Genomic DNA, 10,854 nt, shown 5'->3' with positions numbered 1-10,854 from the left:
AAGCGAGGGGCGCCCGCGCTATTTTTAGCCGGGGCCGCGGGGGTATTTTTAGCCGGGGCCGCGGGTGCGTCAATGGAACCCCGCGTGCGTCACGGCCGCGCCCCCGCCGGGGCCGCCCCCCCCGTGCGTCACCGGCCCCGCGCCGCCCCGCGCGTCACCGAGTGCTTAAGAGAAAGTAGTGGCGGGGCCGGAGCCCGGCGGAGCCCGCGGAGCGGCCGTGGCAGGAGCAGGAACCGGAGCGCCGCCGCGCCGGCACCCGGGTACGGGCGGCACCGGGATGCGGGGAGCAGGCGGGGGGCACCGGGGGCAGGGGGTGGCGATGGCAGCGGGGGCGGGATGCGCGCACCGGGAGGTGCAACGGCGTGGAGTGTCCCGGTGGCACCGGGGGAACGGGAGTCATTGTCCCGGGCTGCACAGGAGGGGTTGATGGGGTGTGTCAGATGTCGTCAAGGATTTCTGAATCGGGCATCCCGGTGGCACCGGTGCAGTGGGGATCCTGCAAGGTGGATGTGGTCGGGTGTTCCAGTAGCACCACGGGCAACAGGATCGCGCGTCCCGCTGGAGACGGGGCTCGCGTGTTTAAGGGGCGCTGTGGGAGGAACTCCCGGTGCCACCGGCGAGAGTCAGTGGTCCCAGTGGAAGGGACCGGGCGGTGTGCGCTGTGTCAGACTGTCCCTTGTGGGAATCCGTGGCACCGGGGGAAACCGAGTGGGGCGTTCCGCGTGGCTTTGGGAAGCGCACCGGATGGGGCGTCCCGGTGGCACCGGGAGGAACTGGATCAGGAGTCCCGGTAGCACCGGGAAGAGCCGGGGGTCGCGCACCCGGCAGGAGTTGGCAGAGCGAGAAGTCCCGGGAAGAGTCCGACACCACCCACTCCTCCGTGAGGAGCTGCGCAGCACCGGGAGCCGCTACTTGGGCCAGAGGGGACCGGGCTGGTTCCCCCATCGCGGCGCCCCAACCGGGGCCAGCTGCATGTGCAGGAAATCCCCATCCCTGGGGGTTGCGGGGGGCAGAGTCACCCCATCCCGAGATCCCGGGGCAGAGTGGTCGTGGAACTGGAATGGGCAGAGGGCTGGCAGGAGCATGCGGGCAGCGCCGGGAACCCGGCCTGGCGAGCAGGGACGCGCAGGCAGCAGCAGGACCGGGCAGTGGAGACAGCGATGTGCAGGACGCAGACAAACCCCCTCTGCCCACGTGGGGCTGGCAGCAGCCGCTGCGGCATTACCGGGCAGCAGGTGCCGGCAGGGATGTGGGCAGCGTTAGCCACCCCCGGTGCCACCGGCTGCTCTCGCCCGCCCGCGGCCCCGGGGCCCGGTGCCAGCGGCTGCCACCCGCCCGTGCAGGCGGCAGCCTCCGGGCTGGGCACAGGCAGCTGCCTGCGCTCCCAAAGGAGGAATCTGCAAAGAGAGCCCGGCCGTGGGGAGCGCGGGGGCTGCTGCGGGAATCTGTCCCTGGGGGGACAGAGCAGAGGGGACCCCAAGTGCTGTCAGCGAGTGGGTGGGAGAAAAAGGATTCAGACAAGTGGGACCGCAGGATGGGTCGAGACTTTGCATCTGCCAGGATTTTCACGTAGCCAAGAAAAACTCCCATTGGCAGAGACAGTCACCCCCGGGGCCGTGTCCCCAGCACAGCCTCAGGTCCCCTCGGCTTCATTCGGGGACAGGAGGCAGCTGAGGGGTCACTGTCCCCTCTGAACCCACTGGGACACCAGCAGGAGGGCTGAGGGCTGGTGCCCTCCCGTGGGTGCCAGAGCTGGACCCACGCTGGGTATTTTTAAACCCAGCTCCTGGCTGGTGTCGGCTTTCTTGGTGCCCGAGAGAGCTGCCCAGATTTGGCTGGGGGAATCCGGGGGCTCTGGCTGCAGGGCCGTGCCAGCACCGTGGCCGGGGGCCAGTGCAGCGTGACCTTTAAAGGTCTGCGAGATGAATTACATTATCATCTTGCCATTGGGGTCATTTCTGGCTTGGCTTTCAGCTGGATATGGGGCTCTTAGGTCTCACCAGATCCATGCACAGCCTTGGGGGGCTCCAGGGGCAGAGGGTGGGCTCCTCTCCCCCTCATCTGCCTGCACTGATGTTCCCAAAAAACCCCAAAATGGACTACGGGGGAAGTGGGATCCTCAAATCCTAGTTCAGCCCCGACTCTGGCTTCCCTTGGCCAGCCCTAGGGCTTGGGAATCTGCTGGCCACATTCCTCCCTCCTTCCCTTTCGGGGGCTTTTGCTAAGCCAGCGTTTTGGGGAATGTCCTTTGCACCCATTGGCTGCGCCGTGACCTTTCCCAGGGGCAGCGGTGGCCGCCACCGGGCAGCCAGTGGCTATGGGGGTCCCGTTCCAGCACAAAGGGAATCCTGGGGAATTTCCCATGGTTCCCACCCCGTCTCCATCCTCTGCCTGGATGAGGGGCGGTATCGGGGTCCCCACTGACGCCCCTCTCTCTCCGCAGAGATGCCCTGCATCCAGGCACAGTGCAGCACCACGGGCGCCGGCCCCTGCGAGCGCTGCCCGGCCGAACTGCTCAGCCCCGAGGGCGGCCGATTCCCCATGGAAGTGGCTGGAGCCGACCTGGCGGCCGCCCCCGCCCTGCCCAGCTTCAGCACCTTCATGGAGAGCTACGCCGGCGAGTTCGATGCCTTCCTCTACCAGCTGCCAGCAAGCGGCCAGACCAGCGCCGCCACCGCCTTCAAGCTGGAGGACTTCCAGGTGTACGGCTGCTACCCCAGCGCCTTCGGTGGGCAGCCGGACGAGACCCTCTCCTCCAGCGGCTCGGACTGCTACGGGAGCCCCTGCTCCATCCCCTCGCCCGCCACGCCGGGCTTCCAGCCCCCACAAGCCCCCGGCTGGGAGGGCTCCTTCGGGGCGTACTCACCGCTGCCGAACTACGAGGGTGGGCAGCCCTGGGCTGAGCCAGCCAAGGGCGGGGGGTCACAGCCCCCCTTCTTCGCCTTCGGCCCCCCAGCCCCCAGCCCTGGTGGGTCCCCTGCAAGCCTGAAGGGGCAGCCGGGCCCCTCTCCCCGCATGGACCCACGGCTGCTGGACACGGACGCCTTCCCCACGAGCCAAGCTCCTCCCAGGGGCTTCGCGGGGCTGCCCCTGGCCCCCAGCTCGCCGCTGCTGGAGGGGCCGGCGCTGGAGCCCAGCAAAGTGCGCGGCCCCGGGGCGGGCGAGGGTCGCTGCGCCGTCTGCGGGGACAACGCCTCCTGCCAGCACTACGGCGTGCGCACCTGCGAGGGCTGCAAGGGTTTCTTCAAGGTAAGGGGACCCCCCCAGGTCATCAGGTGTGCCGGGATGTTCCCACAGTGCTTTGCGGCGGCAGGAGGATGCTGCGGGGTGCCCCGGGGAGGGGCAGGGCAGGGAGCGCGGTGGCGGAGCCCTCCCCACGGACACGGAGCCGGATGCTGGGCTGGAGCGGGAGGCAGGGGAGGACAGAAGGGCTTTTGTTTGGAGCCCGGCGCCCCGGGCTGAGCTCGGCCGCTCCTTCCCCACCCGCAGCGCACAGTGCAGAAGAATGCCAAGTACATCTGCTTGGCCAACAAGGATTGCCCTGTGGACAAGCGGCGCAGGAACCGCTGCCAGTTCTGCCGCTTCCAGAAGTGCCTGGCCGTCGGCATGGTCAAAGAAGGTACCAGGGTCCTATCCCGGGTGGGGGGTACCCGACAGGAGTGGGGAGACCCCACTCTGCAGCCTGTCTGGCTGCACTGAGGACAGACACTCACTGCAAACCCCAATCACAGTGGTCCGGACTGACAGCCTGAAGGGGCGGCGGGGCCGTCTCCCCTCCAAGCCCAAACAGCCGCCAGATGCGTCCCCAGTCAGCCTCATCACCTCACTGGTGCGGGCACACATCGACTCCATCCCCAGCGCCACCAAGCTCGACTACTCCAAGGTAGGGCCTGCTGCCACTCCATGCCCTGCCCAGGGCTGTGCCAGGGCTGGGATTGGGTCCTGACCCATCCCTGTCCTAGTTCCTCTCCCATCCCATCCCATCCCATCCCGTCCCATCCCATTCCACATCCTGATCCTGTCCCCATCCCAGTTACTGATGCAACCTCGTCCCTGCTCCTGACCCAACATTTGTCAGTTCCTGACCTGTCCCCATCCCAGATCCTGATCCCATCCCAGCTCCTGATCCCATCCCCATCCCAGTTCCTCACCCATCTTCATCCCAGATCCTAATCCCATCCCAACCCCTGATCCACCCCTGTCCTTGTTCCTGGTCCATGCCCACCCCAATGCTGACCCATTGCTATCCCAGTTCCAGGAGTCAGCACCCTGCCCGTTTGAGAAGGAGGACTCAGTGGACGTGCAGCAGTTCTATGACCTGCTCACCGGCTCCATGGACGTCATCCGCAAGTGGGCTGAGAAGATCCAGGGCTTCACCGAGCTGCCCAAGGAGGACCAGGACCTTCTGCTGGAGTCAGCCTTCCTGGAGCTCTTTATCCTGCGCCTGGCCTACCGGTGAGCCCTGGGGCAGCGCGGGGTGGGGGGAGCCTGAGGTGTGCTGGGGGTCACACCTGGGTTGGTGACACCTGGGTTGGTGACATCTGGATTGGTGACACCTGGGTTGGTGATGCCTGGGTTGGTGACACCTGGGTTGTTGACGCCTCAATTTCTGCTGGCAGCTCTAAGCCAGAGGAAGGGAAGCTCATCTTCTGCAACGGGGTGGTGCTGCACCGGCAGCAGTGCGTGCGTGGCTTTGGGGAGTGGATTGACGCCATCCTCGAGTTCTCCCAGAGCCTGCACCGCATGAGCGTCGATGTCCCCTCCTTCTCCTGCCTTGCTGCCCTCGTCATCATCACAGGTGAGACCCCCCCCAGCTCCAGGCCCGTTGCTGTCCCCATCCCCTCCTTGTGTCTGTCACCACGTCCCACACCCTGTGTGTTTCCCAGACCGGCACGGGCTGAAGGAGCCCAAGCGGGTGGAGGAGCTGCAGAACCGCATCGTGGGCTGCCTCAAGGACCACGTGGCAGCTGCAGGGGCTGAGCCCGGGCGCTCCAGCTGCCTCTCCAAGCTGCTGGGGAAGCTGCCAGAGCTGCGCAGCCTCTGCACCCAGGGCCTCCAGCGCATCTTCTACCTCAAGCTGGAGGACCTGGTGCCGCCACCTCCCATTGTTGACAAGATCTTCATGGACACTCTGCCTTTCTGAGTCTCGGGCAAGGGGCTGCCATGAGGCCCTGACCTGCCTGGAGACATCTGGGACCCGCCCTGGGCAACCCTGGTTCAGTCCGAGGATGCCTGGGAACACCTGGGCACCCCTGGGTCACCTCTGGGATGCCTGAACATCCCTTGTGTACCCCAAGATCAACTTTGGGATGTTTGGGACCTCCCTGGGTGACCCCCAGAATGCCCAGAAACTACTTGGGTATCCCTGGATCACTCCCAGGATGCCTGGAACCCCTCTGGTCACTCCTGGATCAGTCCTGGGATGCCCAGGACCACCCTGTGGACTCCTGAATGACCTCTGGGACACCTGGGACCCCCCTGGGCCATCCCCAAGACTTTATGTACACCCCTGGATCATCCCCAAAATGCCTGGAATCCCCCCTCGAGTCACCCACAGGATGCCTGGGACCCACTGGGCACCTCTAGATCGCTCCTGGGATGCCTGGGACCACCCCTGCATCACTCCAGGGATGCCTGGGATCCCCTTTGGATCACTCCCAGGGTATCTGGATCCCCCCTCAGATGCCTGAGTCTTCTTGGGGGCACCTTGCAGGTGCCCCATGTGCCTTCACGGCCCAGGGCACAGCCACACAGCAGCCTCGGTGCCGTCTGCCCCGGGGGCATCGCCAGCGCGGTGCCTCCTTCCCCTGTAAAAAAGTCCCTGATGTAAATAGCGCCGGCCGGGTCCTGTACAGAGTGGGGGGCGTGGCTGAGGGGTGGCTCCGGCCCCCTCAACCTCGGCCCCTTCCCCTTTATATATATTTTTCTGGGTTTCCCTCTTTTTGGCCATTTTCTGTATATAAACTTGTACGTACAGTGAGAGCTGCTGGGTGGGACCTTTGTCCCTTGTGCTCCCCTTTAGTTAATTAATATTCGGGGATTGGGAGGTGGGGACAGAGCAACGGGGCTGGGGACAGCTGGGAAGCTGGAGATGGGGAAAAACGGGATGTTGGAGCTGGGGGCAACAGAACTCCGGGGAAGGGGAGAGCCGGAGGGGTGGAGCTGGGAGCAAGTGGGACACTGGAGATGGGACAGCAGGAGCTGGGGACTGGAGCTGGTGACAGCCGGGACTCGGACAGTGTAGATGTCAGAGCTGGGGGCAGCTGGGACACTTGGGCTAGATAAAAACAGGATGCAGGAGCTGGGGAAAAAAACAGTCCCGGGGCGATGGAGCCGGGAACAGCTGGAGCTCCAGAGCCGGGATGCCAGAGCTGTGGACAGCCGGGCCGGTGGATCTGGGGACAGCTGGGGCACCGAAGTCAGCGACAGCCGGGATGCCAAAGCCGGGGACAGCCGGAGTTGGGGACAGCCGGGGCTCCAGAGCCGGGGACAGCCGGAGTCGGGGACAGCCGGGGCTCCAGAGCCGGGGACAGCCGGAGTTGGGGACAGCCGGAGCCGGGCTCAGCCGGGATGCCGGAGCCTCACGTTGCCCACGCCGCTGCCCTTGAACCGTCACTCACCCCCGCGGCGGCGGCTGCCGCGGCCCCGCACCTGTCGCCTGCCTGATTTATCCTCCCCAAAATAACCGGGAAGCGTGACCGTGTCCCCCGCTCGTGTTCCTGGGGAACGTGGCCATCGGCAGGGCCAGCCCTGGCGGGGGAGGGGGGATGATGGCGTTTGGGGTCCCGATCCCAGGAGCTGGGGACAGAGTTCCAAGGCACGGCGGGTGACACGCGCGGCTGATGTGTCCCCCGGCTTGTCCCCTTCCTCCTGCTGGGGACAGCCTGGCCCCGGAGCAAACATCAGCGGGGACACCCAGGGCCGATGAGGAACAAGGGCCACATTGAGGCGCGGGGCCGGGGGCGCCTCGCAGTGACACACAACAAGAGTCCCTCTGTCCCCCCCGCCGCCGCCCCCGCCTCGGGGACAGCGCTGACGCACGGCGGGGCCGCCAGCGGGAGTCGGGGTGGGCAACAGCGGAGCTGCACACGGGGGGACGGGGGGCACGGGGCTGGCACCCGGCATGGCACAGCTCGGCTCTGCTCCGGTCGTGTCGCAGATCTCTGTCCCCTCCTCACAGCTCAGGGCTGTCCTCTGCCCACCCTGTCCCCATCTCTGTCCCTGTTCCCTTGGCAGGGGCTCCTGCAGGAGGGGCGGGGACTCTCCCGAGTAAAAGCAGCTCCGGCCACGCCGGCGCTCCCGGGGCTGCACGGCACAGACACGGCTGTCTCGATGTGCGACACGCCATGGTCACACTCCCGCTGCTGCTTACACCAAGCCCCACGGCAGGGTGGCCCAAATCCTCATGTCCGCATATCCTGTGTCCTCCATGTCTGTCCATCCATGCATCCCTCTGTCCCCACGTCCATCCATCCCCCATTCCTGTGTCCTCCAAGTCCCCACGTCTCCACTTCCACTGCACCCTGTGTCCCCCTATCCACGTCTCCCATGTCCGTCCATATCCCCATATCCGGCCATCTCACTGTCCCTTTGTCTCTTAGTCTTCATGTCCCTTTATCCAGTATCCCCTGTGTCCCCATATCCCTGTGTCACGCTGTCCCTTGTGTCCATCTGTCCCTGCGTCCCCCCTTCCTTATTTCCCCATGGCCCCACCATCCCATATCCTTGTGTCCCTTCTGTCCCTCATCAGGTGTCCCCCGTGTCCCTGTGGTCCCCTCGGCCCCGTGGCCCGTGTCCCCAGGCGTGTCCCCGCCGTTGTCGCCTTGTCCCCGCGGGGGTCAGCGGGGGACACCGCCCCGCCCGCCCCGCTGCAGTACCGCCGCGGAGCCTCCTGCACAGGGGGCGCCATAGAGCCGCGAGCCGCTCTGGGCTGCGGCATTGCAGCTCTATGGCCCCTTGGGAACGAACCAGCCCGGGGAGAGGGGAATCCGCGGACTCGGAATGGCGATTCCACCCCCGAAGATGCCCCGCGGATGGGGACGGCACCGGAGGGACAAAATGAGAATGGAATCAAGTTCAGAGTGATGAAGCATGGTGGTCATGGCCGGAAAGGCCGCTATGATGGCCGGTGGTGTGTTCTGACCCCCCCCGCGCAGATGGGATGATCCACTTCCCTGCTCCGTGCCGTCAGATGGTCGGGCCCGGGCGGTGAGTGGGGTCCGGGGCCGGGGTGAGGGGACAGGGACCGAGGGGGATCCAGGGCCTCCAGCATGGAGGGAACCAGGGGCGCTCCGTGGGAGACTGAGGTGGGCTCGGACCGGGACGTCTGGACCTGTGGGGTGTGTTAGGGGCCCAACCGGGACGCCCCTGTGAGGCGGGGGTGGGCCCGTACCGGGACTCCTGTGGGCTAATGGATCCCTGAGGGGACCTGTCCAGGGCATTTGGGTCCCTCTGGGGTATTGCGGAGCCGAGCGGGACTCCTGTGTGCTGGCGGGGGAGCCAGGCTGGGACACCGGGGTGTGAGGGGACCAGGTCACGTCTGAGTTTCTCTGGGTTGTTAGAGACTCAAACCAGGACATCAGGGAGGGCCCTGTGGGGGTGTGCAACACCAGCAGCAACCAACACCCCCTGCCCACCCTGCTGTGCCCTCAGCAGCCGCTGCTGTGCCCCCTCCGGCGCCGCCCCCGCCATGAACTGCCGCGCCGAGGTGCTGGAGGTGTCGGTGGAGGGGCGGCAGGTGGAGGAGGCCATGCTGGCCGTGCTCCACACCATCCTGCTGCACCGCAGCACCGGCAAGTTCCACTACAAGAAGGAGGGCACCTACTCCATCGGCACCGTGGGCACGCAGGACGTGGATTGTGACTTCATCGACTTCGCCTACGTCCGTGTCTCCTCTGAGGAGCTCGACCGGGCGCTCCGCAAAGCTGTGGGGGAGTTCAAGGTAGGGGATGAAAATGGCAGCATAAAAAGCATTAAGGGGAAGCCGTGAGTAGCTGAGGGTGTTAGATCTGTTCAGCTGAAGACTGAGAGGAGATTCAGCAGCTTCATCCCTAGGGCAGCTGTGATCTCTGCTTCCTGGGACAGTGGCAGCACCCAAGGGAACAGAGTTGTGTAAGGGGAGGGTTAGGCTGGATTTTGGGAAAAGATTCTTCCCCCAGAGGGTGATTGGGCACTGGGACATCTCCCCAGGAGTTGGTCACAGCCCCAAGGCTGCCAGAGCATTTGGACAACGCTCTGAGGAACAGGTGGGGTTGTTGGTGTGTCCTGTGCAGGGCCAAGAGTTTGACTGGACGGTCCTTGGGGGGGGATCTCTTCCAACTCAGGGTGTTCAGTGATTCTGTAAGCCCAGTGGGATGTGCCCAGGAGGGGTCAGTCAGTCCCTGTTCCCCCATGAACCCCGCGGTGTCACGCAGGACGCGCTGCGCGGCTCCGGCTCCGACGGCATGGGGCAGATCTCCCTGGAGTTCTACCAGAAGAAGAAATCACGGTGGCCCTTCTCGGATGAGTGCATCCCCTGGGAGCTCTGGACCATCAAGGTGAACGTGGTGAACCTGGCAAACGAGCAGGAGCGGCAGATCTGCCGCGAGAAGGTGGGCGAGAAGCTCTGCGAGAAGATCATCAACATCGTGGAGGTGATGAACCGCCACGAGTACCTGCCCAAGATGCCCACCCAGTCCGAGGTGGACAACGTCTTTGACACCAGCCTGAAGGACGTGCAGCCCTACTTGTACAAGATCTCCTACCAGATCACGGACTCCCTGGGCACCTCAGTCACCACCACCATGCGCCGGCTCATCAAGGACACGCTGGCGCTGTAGGACTGGTGTCACCCAGGCAGGGCCACCACGGGCCGTGGTGCTTTTGGGACAGTAGCTCTGCTTGGATCCCTTCCTTCACCTCCAGAAAGCCTCTGGGAGGAGCTTGGCTTGGCCTGGCCTGTAATTTAGGGGTTGCTGCTCCTTGGTTTTTGCCGTGGGGTTTTGTCCATCCTGGAGAACTGGTTCAGTGGCTCCGGCCTGGCTGATGACTGGGGTGAGTCCTCAGGGCACGTGTGGCACCAGCTCCAGGCGGTGCTGGGGCCTGGCAGAGGGTGCTGGAAGTCAGGGTGACACCTGAACCCCACCCCTCTGCAGCACACTTGGTGCCACACAGCCAGTGCTGGCCGTGTCCCTTATCGCCACCTGTCCCCTGGTGTCACTTCTGTCCCTGGGGGGCCAGAGCTGCCCCAAAAATAAAGTTTCTTCTTTCACATGGAGCCTGGTTATGTCCTGGCTGTGAGGGCCAGGGGAGGGGGGAAGTGGATTCTGAGGCTGAGCTGGTGGTCCCCATCACATCCAAAACCAAGGGGCTGAACTGGGGATCCCCATCACATCCAAAACCAAGGGGCTGAACTGGGGATCCCCATTGCACCACTGTGTTGTGGAGCTGAGCTGGAGATCTCCATGGCACACTCATACCATGGGGGTGCTGTGGGTCTCCTGAGCCATGGGGCTGAGCTGGGGGTCCCCATTGCACCCCAGTGCCATGGGGCTGTGTGGCTGCAGTGGGGAGAGGCAGAATGGGCAGTTGGGCAGCCCCAGCTGCCCCCCAAGGCACCGAGGGAGGGAGCTGGGGTGACTCCCCCTTCCTTGCACCCCTCCAGGGGGTTCCAGGGTGGATCAAAGCTGCTGCCCCTTGCCGGGGGGGGGCACCCAGCACCAGCGAGTGTGAGGGGGGCCATGGGAGGGAGGGAGGGATAAGACTGTCCCTGACATCACTTAAACCCTCCCCGTCTGTCACCGACACACTCGGCTCCCGGGAGGAAGAGGAGGAGGAGGAGGGGGACATGAACACTACCCGTGAGGACACGGGGAT

General features: G+C 65.1%; 2 protein-coding genes across 3 annotated transcripts; both read left to right on the top strand.

The window, feature by feature from the left end:
• NR4A1 (nuclear receptor subfamily 4 group A member 1) lies at positions 1-5,982 on the top strand. Its single transcript, XM_079329224.1, has 7 exons — positions 1-260; positions 2,444-3,249; positions 3,490-3,619; positions 3,732-3,883; positions 4,253-4,455; positions 4,620-4,798; positions 4,887-5,982. Exons 2-7 carry the CDS (start codon positions 2,446-2,448, stop codon positions 5,141-5,143), a joined length of 1,725 nt encoding a protein of 574 aa, XP_079185350.1. The 5' UTR covers positions 1-260; positions 2,444-2,445; the 3' UTR covers positions 5,144-5,982.
• A 1,987-nt stretch (positions 5,983-7,969) lies between these two features.
• On the top strand, positions 7,970-10,249 carry ATG101 (autophagy related 101). 2 transcript variants are annotated; one of them, XM_079329231.1, is made up of 3 exons: positions 7,970-8,208; positions 8,656-8,941; positions 9,414-10,249. In XM_079329231.1, exons 1-3 carry the CDS (start codon positions 8,162-8,164, stop codon positions 9,816-9,818), a joined length of 738 nt encoding a protein of 245 aa, XP_079185357.1. In that variant the 5' UTR covers positions 7,970-8,161; the 3' UTR covers positions 9,819-10,249. The 2 variants fall into 2 exon arrangements, with proteins under 2 accessions (XP_079185357.1, XP_079185358.1); XM_079329232.1 differs by having other exon boundaries at positions 8,174-8,208; positions 8,653-8,941.
• Positions 10,250-10,854: the final 605 nt, after the last annotated feature.

This window comes from Erithacus rubecula, assembly GCF_903797595.1.
Source record: "Erithacus rubecula genome assembly, chromosome: 31".
In the NCBI taxonomy this organism is placed as follows: Eukaryota; Metazoa; Chordata; class Aves; order Passeriformes; family Muscicapidae; genus Erithacus; species Erithacus rubecula.
This window is presented reverse-complemented; position numbering and strand designations above follow the sequence as displayed.

What these genes read in the sequence shown, in the direction of transcription:
- NR4A1 (XM_079329224.1), top strand. Translation starts at nt 2,446, where the DNA reads ATGCCCTGCATCCAGGCACAGTGCAGCACCACGGGCGCCGGCCCCTGC. An exon ending in CGTCGGCATGGTCAAAGAAG is followed by an intron (nt 3,620 to 3,731) that starts GTACCAGGGTCC and finishes CCCCAATCACAG; the next exon opens with TGGTCCGGACTGACAGCCTG. An exon ending in CCAAGCTCGACTACTCCAAG is followed by an intron (nt 3,884 to 4,252) that starts GTAGGGCCTGCT and finishes TTGCTATCCCAG; the next exon opens with TTCCAGGAGTCAGCACCCTG.
- ATG101 (XM_079329231.1), top strand. Translation starts at nt 8,162, where the DNA reads ATGATCCACTTCCCTGCTCCGTGCCGTCAGATGGTCGGGCCCGGGCG. An exon ending in CAGATGGTCGGGCCCGGGCG is followed by an intron (nt 8,209 to 8,655) that starts GTGAGTGGGGTC and finishes TGCCCTCAGCAG; the next exon opens with CCGCTGCTGTGCCCCCTCCG. An exon ending in AAGCTGTGGGGGAGTTCAAG is followed by an intron (nt 8,942 to 9,413) that starts GTAGGGGATGAA and finishes GGTGTCACGCAG; the next exon opens with GACGCGCTGCGCGGCTCCGG.